Source organism: Rhinatrema bivittatum, chromosome 3, assembly GCF_901001135.1.
Source record: "Rhinatrema bivittatum chromosome 3, aRhiBiv1.1, whole genome shotgun sequence".
NCBI lineage: Eukaryota > Metazoa > Chordata > Amphibia > Gymnophiona > Rhinatrematidae > Rhinatrema > Rhinatrema bivittatum.
In genome coordinates, this window is record NC_042617.1 from 174,935,743 (window position 1) to 174,959,189 (window position 23,447).

At 42.8% G+C, this 23,447-nt stretch overlaps 1 protein-coding gene across 1 annotated transcript in view; it reads right to left on the reverse strand.

The window, feature by feature from the left end:
- KIF26B (kinesin family member 26B) overlaps positions 1 to 23,447 on the reverse strand; it is a 905,724-nt gene that overhangs the window by 229,733 nt on the left and 652,544 nt on the right. The window contains 2 exon segments of the mRNA XM_029593952.1: positions 8,058 to 8,151; positions 20,110 to 20,316. Of these exon segments, the coding sequence (XP_029449812.1) occupies positions 8,058 to 8,151; positions 20,110 to 20,316 (301 nt within the window).

The window sequence follows — 23,447 nt, forward strand, 5'->3', positions numbered from 1 at the left end:
TTCTTCCCTCTTCCTTCCCCTCACATAAAAAAGTCATCAGAGAAAGAAATGAAATGGTATAAAATGACTTTGGCAGTCAGTATCATTACTGCACACAAGGCAGGCAGGATAGGAAAATGGCCTGGGAATTTCAGGGATGCCATGTCATCAGCAGCAAAAGACTGGTGCCAAAAGCTTCAGCAATACGAACAGCCTCATCAGTATAATCACTATCATTATCCAGCACTGCCGGTAGCTACTGCTGTCCTCCCTTTCCATCTTACAAGTAGAAGCTCACAGATATTTGAAGCTAAGCTATCTTTTCAAAGTCATTTGAGGTACCCAGCAGAGATGACTTAGTGGGCTTTTATGAACCAAATATTTTCTATATTGTGGGATAGCAGACACCTGCAGCAGTCACTAACGCATACTGCCAGAGGTGCTACATTTTCTCTCAGGGTAGACAATGGTGGGGAAGTACCCTTATATATAAAAATAATCAAGTGGAGCTCTTTCCCTTCCACCCCAATACACAAAGGCACTGTCTCAGATGCCAATTTATTTAATTATTATTGACCCGGTAGTTTCCTCTTATTCCTATGGGCTTCCATCTCAGTCAGAACTGGGGCTGATATCTGGCACCAAGAGCCTTCATTCAAACTACTGGGTGTTTTACCTCCTATTTTTCAACCTCCTTTGAACTTACTTAAGCCCAATCATACTGCAACATTCTTCAGCCAGTGGCCACACACCTGCCCTCCTTCTGAAACCCTGCAATTGTGGGTCCTCAGTCCAGGTTACTAGGTGCTGCCAACTTCATGATCACTCCCCTGTTCCTTCCCCCTCCCACTCCTCAAAATGTGTGGGTACTCCTTTCACAACATCCCCCAGCCCTGGCCGGCCTTGGAAGCAGAAGACCTGACCCGAGAACAGAATCCATGACATCTGCTTAGCAGTGCACAACCCTGCCACTGAGCCACTGGACTGGCCAACAGATGCTAAGTTTAAATCATGGTGCAGGCAGAATAAAATAATCAAATATGCTTCGGCGATAACCAGCATCACTGTCTGACACAGCCAAAATCTGATGGGAAAATATAATAGTTAACTTGACGAAGTTGGAACTAATGTTTCTCCAACACTGGTTTTCTTTAAGTAGGGTTATCTTTCCTAAAAGCTTTGAGAAACCAGGTTCCCATAAAACAGATACAGAACAGAAGTGGTTCGAGAACTGGCTAAAAGCGAACAAGTGCCTGTAAATAGCAGAATTTAAGGCAACTCATAGGGGATGATAATTTTCAAAACCCTATTTACTTGTGTACAAGCATTGTCTGAAATTTGCTTGCCCTGTATGTGGGTAAGAACAGGCGTGGGAATCAACAATGTGCACACTTTTACCTGCAGGTGTAACCTGCCAGTACACTGCCTTATAAAAATAGCAGGACTTCACAGCGGGGAGCTTTGGGTGTATTCGCAGTCCAGCCCCTACACCCTCCAGCTGCAAAAATAAAACTACAGGATCCACTCATCGTTCAGTCCAACTGTCTTGTTTATTTCTTGGCACAGAGAATGCAGGTTCCAGACACGAGGTAGTTGAATGCATTCAGAGGAATCCCAGAAGCTGTGTCAAGCACGTCAGTAGATGGCCTTGCTGCCTGATGCAATTTATTCAGTCCCGCATCAGACAGGACTGCTCATTTTTCAGAGAATTGACTCACAGTGGAACTGCTGTAACCCCCACGGTACTCCCTCTCTGAGGATTTGCCCAAGCCTTGGCAGGCGTTTCCCCAGAAAAATAACTGGCATTATCCTCCCTGGAGCCCGGGTTGTTCTACTTGAAGCTGGGTTCCTCTAGGCAAGCTCGCTGGGACAGCTGATGTGACTCCTTCAGAGGCTCTTGTGGAGTGACTTTACAACAAACCGGAGCATGCTCTTTTATAGCAAATATAATACCAACACCTTACCACTAGAGGCCATTGGGGTTCCATGGTTTTAGTACCCATGGGTTACACAGACAGGTGGGATCAGAGGTGGGGGTTATGTTGGGGGAGGCAAAAATGCACAATAGTTTTGGATTTTCAAAACTCTGTATGTTTTTTTTGGAGGGGAAGGTAAGTATCGGCAGAGAAAGGAGGGTGCAAATCGGTCACTTTTTTCTTGGGTAATTTTCAATGGGAAACTGTGCATACTTTCCCTTTGAGAAATGTTGCAAAGTCTGCAATGGAAAGTACCTGTGGACTTTCCAATAATCCGCAAGGACAAGTAGGACTATAAGCAGAAGGACCCTGTTTCCTTATCGCATCAACAGTACAAGGCGCCACAACATGGCTGATAATAGGCTAGCAACAATGTCACCAGTTGCTCTAGTAGTTCTGTGTTTTCAACATTATCAACACTTCAAGACTGCTTCCCCAATAAATGTCACCATCATCACTGACGATTTATTTAAATTTATTTTATTAGATTTACAAATATTCCAAGCACAGAACTTGTAAGGCTCAGTAAGGGGGGAAAAATGAATCCATATTGTAACCGCCCACCGGGTGGAATTCTGCTGCTCGAGCTTCCTCAGATTGTTTCCCACTGCAGTATCCCAGCAACCAATGAAAGCTGGCTATGGCTGGAAGCAGAGTTGAGTCCAGATACGCCTGGGTTTGAATGCAAAGACAGTACAGTGCTGGTTATCCTGTCCCAGCCCCAGTAGTTAAATGCACAAAGCAGTTCAGGGCTGGCTATCCTATTCCGGCACTAGTGGTTAAATGCACAAAGAAGTTCAGTGCTGGATATCCTGTTCAGCACTAGTGGTTAAATGCACAAAGCAGTTCAGGGCTGGTTGCCCTGGCCCCCAGCTCGGTTGCTTCTCCAGATCTGAGGAGGATTGCCACCTCCCCCTTTTGTAGGAACCCAAAAGCTGAATGACTCCTGTTCACTCTCAAGCACATCAGCTTTCCCACTCCACCCACTGCAATCCAGTTGGGACTTACTCCACCATCAAGTATGAGCTGTTTCCTCACCTGCTGTCCTCTTCCTTCTGGCTTTCCCACCAGCTTCATATATCTGGTAGCTGTCTCATAATAGGTTACCACCTGGTTCCTGGCCTTTCACCACTTCCTCTTCCCTCAGCCCCATAGCCCTCTGCGAGGTGTAGTCATCCCCTCCCCCACCACAGCTTCTGCCTACAGTGGCTTTCTCTCTCACTGCACTCCCCTGGTATCTAAGGAATGGGAGGTACCTCCCATTACAATATAAAGAAGCAAAAGTACAATAAAATACCTTACAAAATTCCATGAAGTTGAAGAGAAAGAGCAGACACAATAACAAGAAATAATTCAACAAAAAATATTAGACATCGCTTCTAATATGCTCAAAAAACATATTTAACATTCTGATATTTAATCAGATATTTAAAAGGCTATTTAAGAAAAAATATAGCCCACAGCCCTGTCTGACATGGGACTTGAACAGGTAAATGTAAATTAGTTATTTACTCTCAGACAATAAAAGGATGAGGGGGCACTCCATGAAGTTAGCAAGTAGCTCATTTACAACAAATTGGAGAAAATTCTTTTTCACTCCATGCATAATTAAGCTCTGGAATTCATTGCCAGAGGATGTGGTTACAGCATTTAGTGTAGCTGGGTTTAAAAAAAGGTTTGGAAAAGTTCCTAGAGGAGAAGTCCATAAACTATTAATCAATAAGGAATAGAAGCTTGGGATTGGTTTCATGTTTGGGTACTTGCCAAGTACTTGTGATTTGGAGTGGCCACTGTTAGAAAGAGAATGCTGGCTTGATGGACCCTTGGCTTGACCCAGTATGACATGTCTTATGTTCTTAGTTCATGGACCAAGTACATGCAAATATATCTGATGAATATTCATTCTGGGAGTCTGAAATCCAGGCCCTATTTGTGGCCTTCAAGGACAGGCGTTCTAAACCCCTTATGTAGAAGGTCATTTGTATTTACCAAAGCCACTTGAGACTTAACTACTCTGCATAATTTTGTGTCATTCACAAATATGATCACCTCACTCACTGTACCCCTTTCCAGATCATTTATAAATATATTAAAAAGCACTGGTCCAAGTACAGATCCCTGAGGCCCTCCACTGTTTATTTTTTCCACTGTTAAAACTGACCATTTAATCCTACTCTCTGTTTTCTGTCTTTTAACCAACTTGCAATCCACAAAAGGACATCGCCTCCTATCCCATGACTTTTTAGTTTTCTTAGAAGCCTCTCATGTGGGACTTTGTTGAACGCCTTCTGAAAATCCAAATACACCACATCTATCCATTCACCTTTGTCTACATGTTTATTCACCCCTTCAAAAAAATGTAGACGATTTGTGAGGCAAGACTTCGCTTGGGTAAATCCATGTTGGCTGTATCCCATCAAACCATGTCCATCAAAATGTTTTGTGATTTTATTCTTTATAACAGTTTCCACGATTTTTCCCGGCACTGTATTCAGGCTCACCGGTCTATAGTTTCCCGGATCACCCCTGGATCCCTTTTTAAATATAGGGGTTATTTTGGCCATCTTCCAATCTTCAGGTACATCAGATGATTTTAATGATAGGTTACAAATTTTTACTAATAGTTCAGAAATGTCATTTTTTAGTTCTTTCAGTACCCTGGGGGTGTATACCATCTGGTCCAGAAGATTTACTACTCTTCAGTTTGTCAATCAGACCTACCACATCTTCCAGGTTCATCATTATTTGGTTCAGTTGATCTGAATCATTACCCATGAAAACCTTTTCTGGAACGTATATCTCTCCAATATCCTCATCAGTAAACACTGAAGCAAAGAAATTGTTTAATCTTTTCATGATGGCCTTATCTTCGCTAAGTGCCTCTTTAACCCCTTAATCATCCAAAGGCCCAACCAACTACCTTGTTGGCTTTCTGTTTCAAATATATTTTTTAACGTTTTTATTGTGAATTTTTGCCTCTATGGCCAACTTCTTTTCAAATGTTCTCTTAGCTTGTTTTATCAATGATTACATTTAATTTGCCAATGCTTATGCTTTATCCTATTTTCTTCTGAAGGATCCTTCTTCCAATTTTTGAATGAAGATCTTTTAGCTAAAATAGCCTCTTTCACTTCACCTTTTAACCATGCCGGTAATTGTTTTGCCTTCCTCCCACCTTTCTTAATGCGTGGAATACGTCTGGACTGTGCTTCTGGATGGTATTGTTTTTAACAATGTCCACACCTATTGCACACTTTTTACCTTTGTAGCTACACCTTCCGGTTTTATTCTAACTATTTTTCTCATTTTATCAAAGTTTCCTTTTTGAAAGTTTAGCTATGGACTTACATACTGTCCCCCTTCCAGTCATTAATTCAAATTTGATCATATTATGATCACAATTGCCAAGCGGCCCCACCACCGTTACCTCTCTCACCAAGTCTTGTGCTCCACTGAAAATCAGCTCTAAAATTGCTCCCTCTCTCGTCGGTTCCTGAACCAATTGCTCCATAAAACTGTCTTTTATTCCATCTAGGATCTTTATTTCTCTAGCATGCACTGATGTTTCACTTACCCAGTCAATATTGTGGTAGTTGAAATCTCCCATTTTTACTGCACTACCAATTTGATTAGCTTCCCTAATTTCTCTTAGTATTCCACTGTCCGGCTCACCATTTCACCAACACACAAGGGATTTCTACATTTGATTCGATTGTATATTTAGTTTCATACAGGATCTTTATCCAATTGGACTCTATACCATCCCGGACATAAAGTGCCACCCCGCCACCAAGATGATCCTTTCTGTCATTGCGATATAATTTATACCATTGTATAGCACTATCCCATTGGTTATCCTCTTTCCACCATGTCTCTGAGATGCCATTTAAGTCTATGTCAGCATTCACTGCTATACACTCTAATTCTCCCATCTTACTTCTTAGAGTTCAGGCATTAGCATATACACATTTCAAAATGTTTTTTTGTTTGTATTTACATTATGCTTTTCATTTGACGGGGATAAATTGCAATTTTTTTAGCACAGGTGAGTTTTTAATTACAAGCACTTGGACTACTTTTATTATTAGTGGAACCTCTCTGTTGGGATGCCCGAACTCTAATGCTTCATTAATATCCTTTGAAGATACCTTCCTCTGAACCATGCATTGTTGAGTGACTGTTGGCTTTCCCCATTGTTCTAATTTAAAAGCTGCTCAATCTCCTTTTAAAAGTTAGTGCCAGCAGCCTGGTTCCACCCCAGTTAAGGTGGAGCCCATTCCTTCGGAAAAGAGTCCCCCTTCCCAAAAGGTTCCCCAGTTCCTTAAAAAAATGATTCCCTCTTCCTTGCACCATCGTCTCATTCACGCATTGAGACTCCATAGCTCTGCCTGCCTCTGGGGACCTGCACTTGGAACAGGGAGCATTTCAGAAAATGCTACCCTGGAGGTTCTGGATTTCAGCTTTCTACCTAAGAGTCTAAAGTTTGCTTCCAGAACCTCCCTCCCACATTTTCATATGTCGTTAGTGTCCACATGTACCATGACAGCGGGCTCCTCCTCAGCACTGTCTAAAATCCTATCTAGGTCATGTGTGAGGTCCGCCATCTTTGCACCAGGAGGGCAAGTTACCAGGCAGTCCTTACGCCTGCCAGCCACCCATTTGTCTACATTCCTAATAATCAAATTACTAACTATGACAGCTGACCTGACCCTTCCCTCCTTGGCAGAAGCCCTGGGAGACACATCCTCAGTGCGAGAGGACAATGCACCACCTAGAGAGCAGGCTCTTGCTATAGGATCATTTCCTGCTATACCAGATTGATGCTCTCCTATCATGAGACCTTCCTCCTCCAAGGCAGCACCAGGGATGCCAGACTGGAGTTGGGACTCGGCTACTATGTCCCTGAAGGTCTCATCTAAATACCTCTCTATCTGCTTTAGCTCCTCCAGGTCTGCTACTCTAGCCTCAAGACATTGGACTCATTCTATGAGGGATATGAGCTCTTTGCATTAGATGCTCACGTATAATTTTTCACTGGCGGGTAAAAAAATCATACATGTGACACTCGATGCAAAGGACTGGGAGGCCCCCTTCTTGCTGCTGGACTGCTGTCTTCATCTTAAGTTTGTTCAGTTCCTAGTTAAGTTTTAGGTTGCTATGTGTGTAGGATTGCGTATAAATTAGGGTCCTTTAAATGTATTAGTGTATTCACTATATATATATCTGGTGGTAATCTACAAGGAATTGATCAAACTCTTGATAAAGTATGGAGAATTTCTGAGTTTAAGTTAAAAGGCTGATTGTTTTATTTTTTAAGTGTGAAAGTGACACCTGCCTATAAATTAAAGGATGAGCTAGGGGTGGGTGGGAGAAGGGTAGGAGGGTTGGGAAATACAAACACACAAACTTCTGTTTTTTGCCTGGTTATCTGACAATCTGTTTAAAACAAAACCACAAACTTCTGTTTGTTGCCTGACTTTCTCCCCAATACTTTTAAGTTTTAAAAATTTCTCCAAGCAGTACTTACTGATTCTTTCCAGCTACCAGCAAGGTGATCCTCTCCTCTAGGATTACTTAGACTGATTTGCATACTTTGGTTATTCTGAAACTGAGACCTGTCTGAGACCCTCGAGAACTGGAGCAGGAACCCCTGCTCTAGATTGCTAGATGTTAGTTTAGGCTTAAGGATGCTCTGTGATTAGCCTCAGGGCACCTCTCCTTAAGTGACACAGAGAGTATTGTCTCTGCCAACATGATGGCTGCTAGGCTAGCTAGCAACACAGAAACCCCTCTCTATATGTCAGAAATACACTCAACGGAAAAGGAAAGAAAACTATGCCAGTTTTTTGGATAAGGATGTTGGAATTTTGCCTTTAAGCAATTCTTCAATCCCCTCACAAGCCAGAAAAGCTTTTGTTTTCCTTTTTCTGGCTGGGTGCTTCATTTGGAACACATTTATGTTCTACAGAGGTACAAAGTATAGTGCAATATGGAAGCATTTAAGAAACAGGAAAAGGTGAAAAAGAATGGTGAAGTATGCCTTTAAAAAACCTTTTACACTAAATGTCTTGCTTTTAGAACCTCAGCTATAGTAATACTAACCCAGCTTGGCATGTCCAAAACAAAACACACAGCCATCTGCCCCGTTCACCACAGACTGGATGACTTCGGCCACTGTCCCGGCACACACTTCAGCCTGTCAGAAGGAAAACAGAAGAACGTGAAAGTAAGGGATCATGAACTTTTAATATATGATTTATTTTTATTTACCAAAACCTAGGAGGCGGCTTATTGCCACTGAGGTTTCAAGACTAAGGACAATTAAACAAGATCAAAGCTGTGAAAATATGATATAAGCAATGTGTCCAATAGCAACAGGAAACCTCCAGCTGACAAAGGAATTCAATATGCAATTCTGAGGTTTCCTTTTTCTACATAACACAGAGTTAAAACTTTCAGCTGCCATACAAGGAGACCATGATTCTGGAAAACAGAATACAACTGGCTGGCAAATCAAGCAGCTGGCACCACAGATGTTTTCAACTTGGGTACCTAAATATTCCTTATACACTAATCAGTTGTAAAATATTATTAGCTATTACTATTTGTGTATAGCATTAAACTGATGTAGCCCTGGTGCACTCTTAAAGCATGAGATGGGCGCAGCAGTTTTTGTCCACTGGGGAAAAGAGAATAATGGCCAGGATCCTCCTGTAGAGGGAACACATTCATCATTAACTCTAGTTGAAATAAAAAAATAAACAGAATACACTGGATTACTGTTCCCAAAGTCTTCTATTGTTACTTTGAACTAGATAGTAGATAAATATTTATAACAGAGGAAACAGTTCTTCTTCTTCTCTGTTAGAGGTCAGGTTTTGGGTAAGGAAGATATTACTTGAGTAAGCAAATCCTTCCCTTTCTCTAATGTAATCTCCACCACATCCAGTACAGTATTATCCTCTAAATACCACTAAAATTCCCTTGGGTCTTTACTCCTTTCCCAAGTTAGTATGATTACTGGATTTCCATGGATTCTCTCTCTCACATGAAAATTATTTACAGAGCCTGAACATGATAGAACTAGGACTTTGTTGCGCTGTCCAAAAGCATAAATGTATTTAGTTAGTTATTTTATAAACTGTCATTCCAAGTGAAGATCACAATGGTTTACAAAAGTAACATTCATCTTTGGGTCATTACATAAATGTTGCGCTCCTCCCAAGGCTGGAGCCACGGGAGGCGCTTACCTGCGTGGCTGCAGGCCGCAGAAGCCGGGGTCTTGCCTGGTTTCCGCGGCCAAGGCCGCCACCGTGCCGGCATGGCAGGAGCTGCGTCAGGGTTCCTCTTCGCGGCCTGAGAGCCGCTGACAGCGGCATCTGTTCCCATGGAGTGGAGGCCACATTCATGGACTTTCCTGTGGCTGAGAAGCTGCTCCCGGAGCCTTCCTGCGGCCTGGATGACACCGCTTCCTCGACAGAGCCTGCCCTGAGGCCCAACTTCCTCTCTCCGGCTCAGCGTCGCAGCGGCAAGCATGGCCGCTGTCCAGGATCCTGCCCCTTCCTTCCTAAGGGGTGGGCCCACAGCTTCTTCCTTCATTTAAAGGGCCTGCCAGGTGTAGCCCATCTGAACTCCTCCCAGGGAGTTGCCTGTCTTCAGCCCTATAAAAGGGCTTCTCCGACAGTCAGTACTTGCTTTGGCAAGGAGCTAGTCCTCCTGGGCTAGTCCTCCCAAGGACTTCTTGTTTGCAGTTCCTTCCTGGCATCTTGACCTTCTTCCATGGATCTTTATTTATCTTCCTGGTCTCTGTCCTGATGTTCCTTGATGTTTTCAAGCTCCATGATGTTTACAAGTTCCATGATGTTTCCAAATTCCATGATGTCTTGATGTTCCATGATGTCCTGATGTCCCAAGTTCCGTCATATTCCCGGTCCTAATGCTCCAGGTCTGGTGGGACCAGTGCCTCCAGAGATTCCCTGCTTTTACTCCAAGTTTCCAAGCTCTAAGGTTTTATCTCATTTCCCAAGTCCCGACTCCAGAGGAGCCAAGGGGTTTCCACTAACCTGTGCTATGAGACTTCCTGAGCCTGTCCCGATCTCCTCGTGGTCCGCGACCAGCCATCCGGCTGTGTAGGGAGCAAAGGGGACAGTGTGGTCCACGACCAGCCCCACGTACTGTGTAGGGTGCCTGAGGTTCTTGCTCATTCCTCTTGTTTCCTGTCTTTGTCCAAAGTTCCAGTCTTCATTGCAAAGTCCAGTGCCTACGGCTTCCTTCCACCATGACCTCTGTCCAGCCTGCAGCCTCTGCTATACCCTGTGGCAGGTCCGAAAGGGCTTGGAATGGTCGGAGGACCATTCAGAGACCACCATTGCATTGGTGGCCTCATGGGCGTGCAGGTCAGTGGAGGATTTGAGGTTCCTGATTCCCAGACTTGGACTGTCTTCATCGCAAAGGCACACATTCTCCTTGTTCTATGCTGGAGAGCCCTCGGTTGCGCTCCATTCCATCATCACCGCAACAGGATTGCCAAGCCTTGAGCGTCCCGAGCTCGAGGACGACACAAGCTTCAACAGAATTGCCGAAGCCTTCTGCCCGGTGGGACTACCCTTGGTCCCGGGTCCTGTCCTGGACTCCAGAAAAAAAAATTTTGGACCTTCTTCACGACCCGCTGGAGGCGCCAGCGCTCCTGATTCCACGACCTGCTGGAGGCACCAGCTGTCTAGTTCCCACGACCTGCAAGAGGCGCCTGCATCCAGACTTCCAGTTCCTCGACAATTCCAGGATGGGGTTCCACGACCTGCAGGAGGTGCCTGTGCCCCACCTGATGTTTGCTGTTATAGCCTGATCCCACCCTGGTTCCCCACCCATGTCTTCCTTGTCTTGTTCCTTATTCTTGGTCTTGTTCCTTGCTCTTGTTGTTTTCCATTTTGTTCTTTGTTCTTGTTCTCCGTTCTGTTGTTGTATTCTTGTTATTCTCCACTCTGCTGTTTCTTGTCCTGTTCCTGTGCTCCACTGTTTCTTGTCCTGTCCCTGTTCTTCGCTCTTGTCTTGTTCTTTTGCTCCGCTGTTTCTTGTTCCATTTGCCTGTTCCATGTTTTCTTGTTTCATGTTTTGTTCCCTGGTCCTGTGTTCCCTGGTTCTACCACGTTTTTCTTCCATACGACCTGTAGGAGGCGCCTGCACCATCCAGCTGTCCTTCCTGGACCTCCCGAGGAGGGGGGGGATACTGTTGCGCTCCTCCCATGGCTGGAGCCAAGGGAGGTGCTTACTGCGTGGCTGGAAGCCGCAGAAGCCGGGGGCCTTGCCTGGTTCCCGCGGCCAGGGCCGCCACCGTGCTGGCACGGTGGGAGCCACAGCGGGGTTCCTCTTCGTGACCTGAGAGCCGCTGACGCCGCCTTCTGTTCCCGCAGCGTGGAGGCCGCATCCATGGACTTTCCTGCGGATGAGAAGTCGCTCTCGGAGCCTTCCTGTGGCCTGGATGACACCACTTCCTCAACGGGGCCTGTCCTGAGGCCCAACTTCCTCTCTCCGGCTCAGCGTCCCAGCGGCAAGCATGGCCGCTGTCCAGGGTCCTGCCCCTTCCTTCCTAAGGGGCGGGCCCACAGCTTCTTCCTTCATTTAAAGGGCCTGCCAGGTGTGGCCCATCTGAACTCCTACCAGGGAGTTGCCCGTCTTCAGCCCTATAAAAGGGCTTCTCCGTCAGTCAGTCCTTGCTTCGGCAAGGACCTAGTCCTCCTGGGCTAGTCCTCCCAAGGACTTCTTGTTTGCAGCTCCTTCCTGGCATCTTGACCTTCTATGGATCTTCGTTTATCTTCCTGATCTCTGTCCTGATGTTCCTTGATGTTTCCAAGTTTCGTGATGTTTCCAAGTTCCGTGATGTCCTGATATTCCTCGATGTCCTGATGTCCCAAGTTCCATCAAGTTCCCAGTCCTAATGCTCCAAGTCCGGTGGGACCCATGCCTTTGGAGATTCCATGATTTTACTCCGATTTTCCAAGCTCTAAGGCTTTATCTCATTTCCGAAGTCCCGCCTCTGGAGGATCCAAGGGGTTTCCACTAACCTGCACTATGAGACTTCCTGAGCTCAAAATCATATCCTGGCCTATGAGCATTCAACAATTCAGGAGAGAATATGAAGTTTCAGTTGAATTTTGAGAAGTGCAGTGCACATACTTATGAGATGAAACCCCCAAAATATGGTGTACTCTTTTTAAGTCTGCTAGCCGTACAAGAGGCTCTAGGTGGGAAAGACCCGGGGATTATCATGGTTGCCTTGTTTGGAAAAATGTTGGGCCCGATAACCAGCACTGGCCAAGTAAGTACCTTAGCCAGCTATGACTTATCCGACTAAGTTACAAGGGATATTCAGCGGCATGGCTGATGTAACTTATTCCATTAACTTAACTGGATAAGAACGAATATCGTTACTTATCCAGTTACGCTAACCAGATACGTAGCGCCATCCAGATCTACCCACTGCCCACCCACACAATGGCAGGCTAAAAGACTGCCAGATAAGTGACTTATCCAGCTATCTAGCAGGCCAGTGATTTTCAAGGAACTGCTAGATAGCCAAATATGTCCTACTTATCCGGCTATCCAGTACTAAACCTACTTTCAATATCATGCCTGTTGTGTTTTGTTCATGTAGTACCAAGAAATGTCCACTGGATGGAACTTTATTTATTTATTTATTTAGCATTTTTCTATACCGACCTTCATGGTTAAATACCATATCAGATCGGTTTACATCGAACGGGGAATAGAAAACTGTAACAAACGGAACAGCAATTTATAATCAGAAGGAGAACAAAGTTACATTAAACAAGGACTGTTCTATCCTATGTTCTATCCTATGCCTGTTTGATACACACGTATCAAACAGGCATAGGATTATCTTAATTAAGTGCACCGGAGATAGCCTCGGTTGGGAGAAGGCAGGGGGTGGGAACCCGCGGTAAGTATAAAAACAGACAGAATAGGCATAGGCGCCCCAGACATGGAGGTAAGGCGTCGTCCACGCGCAGACATAGAACAGCAAAAGTAAGTGTTATTAACTTGAAAGTGGTATATTATTAATAGGCTTTTTAAATCATAATTAGGCACAAATAAAATTCTTTTTGATTTTACATAGCTGAAGATACATCGATACTGTGTACCTGGTTCGGACACAGTAGATTTCTCTCCCGTAGCCCCTGAAGCAGGCACTCAGTGCCGAAACATGGCCCATGTCGGGCAGGCAGATCCGACCCCGTGAGAAGGAATAGAGACGGCAGCCTTGATAAGTATTCATTTACAAGAACACACAAACGGGTCGGATTAGCAAACAGGGAGGTGGGATTTTATGAAGCACAAAATAAATGATTAAAAATTTGAAAAATTAAAAAATATTGACAATAAAGAGTAATACACGGGGCGAATGAAAAGGACAGCCACAAATTGGTTGTCCTTGAACAGAGCCACCGTACAGAAGAAACACCACAGCACAAGTATTCCCTTGTATTGGTGAATGTTGGAGAATTACTATTGGAAGGGAAGAGGTTGGTTGTTGCATAGTGAACACTGATGAAATTAATAGCAGTGGCTATTCCCTAAGTAAATTTCATTAATAGCCGTTAATGGACTTCTCCTCCAAGAACTTATCCAAACCTTTTTTGAACCCAGCTACACTAACTGCACTAACCACATCCTCTGGCAACAAATTCCAGAGCTTTATTGTGCATTGAGTGAAAAAGAATTTTCTCAGATTAGTCTTAAATATGCTACTTGCTAACTTCATGGAATGCCCCTAGTCCTTCTATTATTCAAAAGTGTAAATAACTGATTCACATCTACTCGTTCAAGACCTCTCATGATCATATTCCCCCTCAGCCGTCTCTTCTCCAAGCTGAACAACCCTAACCTCTTCAGCCTTTCCTCATAGGTGAGCTGTTCCATCCCCTTTATCATTTTGGTTGCCCTTCTTTGTACCTTCTCCATCACAACTATATCTTTTTTGAAATGCGGCAGCCAGAATTGTACACAGTATTCCAGGTGCGGTCTCACCATGAAGCGATATAGAGGCATTATGACATTTTCTGTTTTATTAACCATTCCCATCCTAATAATTCCTAACAATCTGTTTGCTTTCTTGACTGCTGCAGCACACTGAGCCAACAATTTTAAAGTATTATCCACTATGATGCCTAGATCTTTTTCCTGGGTGGTAGCTCCTAATATGGAACCTAACATCGTGTAACTACAGCAAGGGTTATTTTTCCCTATATGCAACACCTTGCACTTGTCCACATTAAATTTCATCCTAGTGCTAATCCATCTAACAGCAGTCTTCGACACTGTGGATCATACCCTGCTATGCCACAAGCTGAGAAAAATTGGAATAGACAGCAGAGTTTATAAATGGTTCTCTTCATTCCTATCTAACAGGACATTCCAAGTAAAACTGGGAAACCATTTATCTGACACCTTCCCCATCAGTACAGGTATCCCTCAGGCTCAGCACTCTTAGCAACCCTATTCAACATCTACATGCTTCATCTGTATAAATTACTGATGGAGTTAAGAATCACCTTTTTCTTATACACAGATGACATAGTTCTACATCCCATTCGACTCATCATTTGAAAATAAAGAACGACACTCTCAAAATATATGAAGGCAATACAGCAAGACCTCTCTGATCTTAAACTAACACTAAACAAAAAAAAACCAAACTCATCTGGTTAAGGAGAAATACCCCCATAGTTAAACCTCCATTCCTAAACCTAGGTAATTTTCATATAACACCTTCAGATCAAGTATGGGACTTAGGAATCCAGATAGATGAAAATGTTACAATGAAAAGACACACAAATAAATTAATCACTACAGGATATGCAAAACTGTGCATACTACATAGACTGAAACTATTACTAACCCTCAAAGACTTCTGTATGGTTCTACAATTTCTGATTTTCTCAAACATGGACTACTGTAACTCCCTACTACTCGGACTCCCAACCTACCTAATATAAAAACTACAACTACTACAAAATGTTGCTGCAAGACTCTTAATTGGAACCAGGAAATTTAATCACATTACACCCTTGCTAATAGCATTGCACTTGCTTCCCATACAATACCGAATCTATTTCAAAGTATTAACCCTAATTTTTAAATTCTTCCATACTGATAATCCCAGACTAATAGGCGTGGTGCTACAACCATACGCACTACAACAAACTCTAAGGTCCCAAAACAAAGGACTATTAATTGTGCCAACAATCTGGAACACACATGTGATGCAAATAAGAGATTGCGTGTTCTCCAGAGCAGGCCCCAAACTGTGGAACTCACTACCAGAGACAATGTGGATGATCCCAGAAAGAAACGCTTATAAGCTGACTTAAATCCTCCAGAATGCAGAGTCAACAATAACAAGAACAAAGACAATATCTAATAATGAAAGAACAAAGTACATTATGACAAAATACGTTATGTAAATTAGTAAACAGAATCCCTATCTTACTAACCTAATGCCCACCTCCTCAGCTGAGATGTATAAGAACATCACCCAAGATTCATATGACCCCCTCTGAGTTATTTCACAGTATATGTCAAGCCAAATTATGTATCCTAACTAAATATGTATCTTACCAAAGTATGTGACATACTAAAATATACGTTTTACAAAAGTATATGTTATACCTAAATGTGTTACAGCAAAGTCTATAATGACCTAAAGGATGAATGTTACTTTTGTAAACCGTTTTGATGATCTTCGTTTGGAACGACGGTATATAAAATAACTAACAAACTAAAAAAAAAAAATTAGATATGACTTAAGAGGAGTTTGAGATTTCTGACTAACTCTTATGGTTGGTCCAAGGAAAAGTAATCGTGTGGAAAAAGGAGATGGAGGTAGAGGGTTGTAATTATTATGTTCCGGATGTCATTTCTTACGTATGTGATTCTGACTGTGGAAGCCCATGAAATTCTGATATATTCAATGATTAAAAATGTATCCTGCTTCACATCCATGTAAATAATTGCTGGTTGGTTCATCCGGAAAAATAAAGTTAATTGTTTGGACATTTGAAACATGGTGTCATTCATCTTTATTGAGCCAGCACTGGGGTGAAGCAGGGGATCAGAGTTCATGGAGGAGAGTTGAAGGGAGTCCTCCCTACCCATTTAGAGAAGAGACGGTTGTTAGATACTCAGGCTGTCATTTTCTGCATGACCCAATCTGAGAACCCACCAAACAAACTTGGAAGGAATGACCCTTAATCAATAGGGAAATTCCTTTCATCATGTTATGGACCCCAATCAGGTGTTACATTCATCTCTAGGAGAAGTATTTGGGCCATGTCATTGCAGTCTGCAAACTGAGCAAGTAGTGGCTTAATACAAGTGCGAGCGAGCACACGGACTCATGTCCCAAAATGATTAACTATGGAATACAATATAAGCAAACACAAGAAAGGGATGATACTTTTATTAGTATGTCATCTTAATATAAACAGAAGAGTCTATAAATGCCACAAAATGTAGCTTTGGTGTTTTCAGTTAAAAAAAAACAAAACATTTTGGGACGTTCTTTTCTCCATGATACCTTGATTTTTGTAACATTTTGGGATTTCCTATTTTATATCCAAACATCATGCAAATGAAAGCATATTTTACCAAGGGCTGTCTCGCTGGGGTGCCTCGTCGGGATGACGAAAAGAAAAGAAATGGGAAAAGGGAGAGTATGGACCTGCAGACAGAATACTTTACTCTTCAGACAGCTCCTGAAACCCTTTATCCCTCTCTTTTCAAGCAAAGAGAGCCCTGCCTGGTGAAATCGGTATTTTGGCTGCTTTGTGTCCAATCTCATGCAGAGTGTCTGTGATTCTCAATGTTTGTGTGATTGCTTTCAGCTGTTTAATCATTTTACAACACTATTACTACACAATACTCTCTCTATACTTCAGGGTACGCCTCGCCAAGTTCTCAAAAAGAATGGTGTGCACACGCACCTTTCGGAAGATCATAACCTTATTGTCCTTATACGATACGGGGGCTAATTTTCGGACTGGCCGGGTAAGTGCAAAGCCCGCGGGTCTCTTTTACCCACGATTTTCACACAGATTTGCAAAGTGAAAGTACACACGTTAACTTCACATTGAAAATGATCCCAGAACAACTGTCTGCACACAGTCCCCCACCTGCTAACTTGTGCAGGCAGCCCTTCCCAAGAAAAAATATGCCCATGCATTTGAAAAGGCAAAGGTATGTGTGCAGTTCCAAACCCGCCTTCACTCCCTCCCCGAAATGCCTCGTCACTGAGGGTTAAAGTCTCCACATAGAAGCCCTACACACTTAGGGGCAGATTTTAAATACTTGCGCGAGCGCGTACTTTTGTTCGCGCAGCAGGATTTTATAAGATACGCGCGTAGCCGCACGTATCTTATAAAATCCGGGGTCGGCGCGCGCAAGGGGGTGCACTTGTGCAACCTGCGCGCGCCGAACCCAGCGCGCGCTGCCTGTTCCCTCCGAGGCCGCTCCGATTTCGGAGCGGCCTCGGAGGGAACTTTCCTTCGCCCTCCCCCCACCTTCCCCTCCCTTCCCCTACCTAACCCACCCCCCGGCCCTATCTAACCCCCCCCTTACCTTTGTCGGCAAAGTTACGCCTGCTGAAAGCGTCGGCCGGCTGCCCCGCTCCGTGGTCCAGTTCCGGGGGCTGTTCCGGAGGCCGCGGCCACGCCCCCGTCGCCGCCCCCGAAACGCCGCGCCGCACCCCGCCCCCTAACCGCTGTGTCATCCTGTCACGCCCCCGACACGCCCCCCACAGGAAGCCCCGGGACTTACGTGCGTCCCGGGGCTCTGCGCGCGCCGGCAGCCTATGCAAAATAGGCTGCCGGCGCGCGAGGGCCCTGCGCGCGTAAATCGAAATCCGGAAGGATTTACGCGCACAGGGGTTTTAAAATCCGCCCCTTAACCTTACCCACAGATAGGTCGGTCAATTTTCTAAAAGACCACTTCCATGGGTAAAGTACTGTTTCACCCGCAGAAATGGCTTTAAAACCTGTCCTCCCTCTGCTAAGGTAGATCAATAATGCTATTGACAGAATGTGTAGTTAATTAAAAAAGAAAAAAACAGAAGAAGACAACTCAACAGTAATAAACTGAAATAGCCGTACTGTGCATTAAGTGATGTGTTGCAGGAAGGATTTGGCCAAGGTATCAATGACCTGTGTAACTGAGTATGAACACAGTAAGAATGGAAGAAAGTATTCTTCAATAGACTGTCATCTATGTGCACCTCAGTCATGACTTTTGGTAAATATTTTCATGAACTTCCATTACACTAAGCTTCCAACACTGAATATAAGCAAGCACAAGAAAGGGCAGGGTACTACATTCAAAGTACTTTTGCCATAGTTACGGAATGAGACCAAGCCTTTCTGAAGTAGGGTTGGAAGTGTCAGCGAATGACGAAAACAATTCAACATGATACGTAACATTATCCAATGCCAGGGCTGCTTTTCAAAAAGCAAGCTGCAGGATTTATTTTAAAAAATGAGATGCTTTTTTTTTTTTTACCTATAAATGTTTCTGTCCTTTTCTCCCTTCCCTCCCTGGACTATCAGATCCACCCACAAACCCTTACTGATCTTTAAATTTCCCAAGAAAACTCGGTAGGAATTTGCAGCCTGAATACCCACCCATGTCTGATCCAAGCATGAGGCAGAGTAAGTACATGTGAGATATACTCTCACTTACTCTCAAGACAGATTTTTTTTAAATGACTGAATTATGAATGTATGTAAAAGATGCACGAATGGACAGTAAGATGGAGTTGAAATGGCTTAGCATTACGGCTTACGAGTTTCAAACTTGTGCTTATTCAACTCCCATGCGCACAGCTTTTTCCGTGTAACATTCGTGCTCTGAGCTTTTTGATTTGTTACTAAAGTATGACTTAGAGCACCACTCCACATTTGTTTGGGCTTGGCAGTTTCCTTCTGCTCCTTTATACTTCTAGCTCAATCAAAACCAGTCCCTGCTGGGGCTAGAGCTGGGGCAGCATGAGCTTCAGTTCCACAGCAAATAGTAAGTAATGGTAAACAAAGTCCAAAACAGCCATCCAGTCTGCCCAGCAAGATATTCCTAGGGCAGATTATCCTTTTGCCTTCTGTTTGCACCTACCCAAGATTTTTCCCCACTTTAAACATGATCCCTTCTCTCTAGCTCAACTGTCGCAGTGCCAAGTCTTCACCCAGGACCCCAGCCCATGACTCCAGAACCCAGTACATGTGCACACTGAGTGTGAGCGCTAGGTGTCACTGTTGCACAATGCTGTGGACTTCCTGTATTTGAAAAAGGAGTAGAAACCAGGTTTGGGACATGAGCCCTGGATTTCCAACATGGCAGGGTTCAATGCTGCCACTGAGCCATGTGGGCTCTGCATTTCAATAGCACTTAAGCACTGTAAGCAGCAATTGTGGGAGTCTAGTATTTTACAAAATTCATTTTCTTGAATATATCAAAACCAGACAAATGGCCAAAGCTCATTATTCTTGTTATCTGTAAAGCAATGCATACAAATTGTAAGAAGAATTTTCACAATTTATAGCTATGCTTTTTTTTTTTTTTTGCACCAGCTTCAACATCCCAAGGCAGAGGCCCGCTGGCGACATACAAAAAAGAGTGTCATGTGAAAAAGAAAAATGCAGAATTTGCTTTTTGCTGCTGCATTCTGCACTCTTTCATAGTGAACAAACGCCCACGGAAAGGATGGCTGGCTCCTTAGAGAATTGAACAGAGCAGAGCTAGCCTTATTACAATTCATGAATTCCAACACTGTTACAATCAACTTGAGCACTAACCAGCGGCGAAGTACGTATACCAAGCGCTGGCATGGCATTTTATATCAGGAGCTTAGGTTTATGGAACACGTTAATGTTAAGGATAGTTATTTAAAACCAGAAACAGCATACTATTAAAGCTCACAGATATAAACTCTAATTTAAGGAGCCTGTTATTAATGGTAACTATATCTGATATACAATGTTGTCCTTTCGTTATGACTAAATTAGTAATGAGGTAATATTTGTAAATGAGGCAACAGATTGGGCTATTACTAGTCCAACGTTCTGCAGTAAAGCCATTCCCCAAACAAATAACTTACCTGGGAGGCGTCCTGGGGGAAGACAGCATCAAAAGCAAACATCTTGGGTGGGACCTGGCTGCTCCTCTTTTGGAAGGCGTTGGGACCTCCGCAGGACAATGGATCATAAAGAGTGATTTGCTTCTTACGAGGATCAATCTTTAAAAAGGAGCTAGACTCAGAGGTGTCCCTGGCAAGGGTAGAGCAAATCCGAACCATGACTTTCACCTGTTGGCAAACAGAGAGGATACCACAAGTCATCAGGATAACGGGTTGCTGTTCAGACCAGAGTTCTTTTGTTTTTTAAGACTGCATGCAAGCATTAGGCATGGCAGTGGCTACTAAGGAGGAGCATGGAGAGAGGAGAGGAAAGGAGTGAGCAAAAAAATCAAGCATTGATCTTTCAGTGTTCTTTTTGCTCTATGCAAATAAATATATGGACTGCTATTCTGCGAAATTCAGTGTGCAAAAAGGGGGTTTTATTTTTTGGGGGGGGAGGGATTTTATAATAGCCTGCCTAAATTAGGGGCAAATAAACATGCAAGTTGTGCCAAATCTCAAAGAAGACTTACACGTCTTTGGTCAGTCTGGGTTATCCACACATAAAGTTTACCCACATATCAGTGGGCAATTTGATAACATGCCATTTCCACAGGCAAAGCACCATTTTATCCACAGAAATGCCTTCAAAATTACCCTCTATGTGCAGAAGCAAATCTCCATAAGACAGAGCTGCATAACCCTGAGCTCACCCAAGTAGTTCTTTTTTGCAGTGTGATAACAAAAATAACATGGGCTGGAAGTCTCAAGATAGTCATCCATTTGCACACCTCAAAAATTCACGCAGAACAGGGTCCATGGTTAAGCTATAGGCATTGATCCTGTGAGATCTCAGAATATAAACAGGATTAAACCTCTCCTGAATTTGGATGGGAAATCTCCATAAGTTATTGGGTGAGGTAAGAAGTCTCTTTTGCTCAATAAGTGCTCTTCTCCTGAAGAAATATGAACCAATGCCTGGACATGGTGCCTGAGGAGGACACTATGCCGCTAAGATACTGTTTTGTAGATTAGAAGTCCTGCCTTATAGTAACTTTATGGATATTAAAGATTCCATGGCTCTTTTCACAGAGCTATGGATGTTACTCCTGAGGCCGTGGCTGAATTCCAAACTATGCAACCTGACTTACTGAAATTTCTCAATATAGAAAACTAGTCACAGACTGCATCATTTTCTAATATGTGCATCCTTACAGAATAATTGCACATCCTACTGGATAAATTACATATATAATCAGTTTTAAAAGTACACTGTTATGAAACAGTTTCTTTAGTATCTTTTAAAGACATGTGGTTTCAGTCCAAAAGTGCCTTCTCTAGACAAACACCGATATAGACTCATTGGCTCTAGGCAGCTTCTTTCATGAATGCAATATCAATGCTCTATACCAACAGTGAAATCAGTAATAACCTCCTTCCGCACTTTCCCATCATATAAAATCTAATGGCAAGGTCAACGAGTCAAAAATAATATATATGCAAATACCTTTCTTTCACATCTTTAAAAAATATGCAAACCTGGTCCTCCATAGTATCATGGAGCTGAACTGGAAAAGCCAATGACATTTTGGTGCAGAGGTGAGTCAAACTTTTTTGTAGTCATAGAATGCCATTTAAATGTATAAATTTTATTTTAATGTTTTAGCTGTCAATTTTATGTACTTGTTTGCTTTACTGACTTATGAATGGTCTTACTATACTCCACTGTGACCAATTATATTAGAACTGAAGCCAATTCTGAGACTTTTTATATAAATAAATAAATAAATAAAACTGCTAGTGTTAGTATGCAAAGATTATCCCTTTGAAGAAGGACAAAGCATTTAAGGTTCCAGTTTGGCTCTCCAGTATTGCAGATCACCTGGTTTCCTAAGACTGTGAAATAATGGTATTTATTTCATACAGTTTTGACTTCTTCCATCTGATGAAAGAATGCAGAAAGAGTTGGGTGGCGGAGGACAAGGGAGCGTTTATATGTTAGATGTGCTTTTATTCAACTCCTGAATGATCGTTCAAACCAGTCATTTACTCTTTTAAATGAAACGTTTAGTTTTTCTTTAAAAAAATAAAGTAAAATAACACCCTCATATTCATAAATTATAATCGCTCAAACTGAAGACAATTTTCCCCATTCTTTGAATATAGCATAAAGCTTTTATACAGCCCTCTATTAATGGTGAGCTCTCTGGGGCACAGAGGCTACTATTCTGCAAAATTACTGAGCTTTGAAAAATAGATATTTTGCTATGTTCCATTGATACTCCTGCATATACTGTTTCATTTTGTATTTTCACAGACCAGAGACCAGAAATTATAAGCATTTGAATTATCTTGTACAACACCATCTAAACTAGTAACACCACATAAGGCTAAACCTTATTACCACAAAATTTAACACTTGACATGAGATTTCCTATTTTAGCACTTTTCAGCTCATGTACTAAATAAAGAAGTGCTGAGGACCTGGTTAAATGCATCCATTCCATCCATCTGGAGGCACAATATCATCCACAAAATACTGATCAGGTCCAAACTTCTGGGGAAGGTGGAGCATTAATCTGCCACTACTCCTAGTGAAAAAGACCTTGATCTGATAGGGATAAGGTCATTTTCAATAGAGACAAGTTTGAAAAGTGGTAGAAAATCCATGCAAAAGGATGGATCTCACTGCCTTTCCTGGTTTTATTTGCCCAAGTTTGAGGGAAAAAATTAAACTTGAAAATCAAACGCCATATTCCTGAATGAAAATATTTTGTATCGATTGTCTTGTTTCCATAGGGAGCCCATCATTATCATACCATCTTTCTTTCCTTTTTGATTTGCTAAACAAATCAAGTCTTATTCATCTCTAGTAAACTCATCATAAAGGAAGTCCATAAGTATACCTCTGGGGAACCCTTTTTGGTCTACGTAATCAATATAAGGGTTAATATTTTAAAGACCAGCTAAACAGATAAGAAAACAGGTAAATTTCACCCAGTTATTTTAGGTGGACCTAAACAACTGCATTTTCAACTGAAAATGTTTCTAAATCTGGCTAGTCAAAATATGATTATCTAGATTTAGGACTGCTATTTATGCAGCTGGCGGAAACAAAGCCAGATAGATTTAGGGTAGGTAGCATTGTCGGGCTAGTTAGTGCCGAAAATCTCTTGCACTGACTGGAAAAACATGCAAATCCGTCCTGGTAACACCTCCATAGCTGCTCCTTATTTAACCAGCTAAAGTTTTCCACTTTGTGACTTCAGGCAGGCAAATTTAGACAATCAGAGGGGAGAAATGTTCAAAGTTTGAGATTT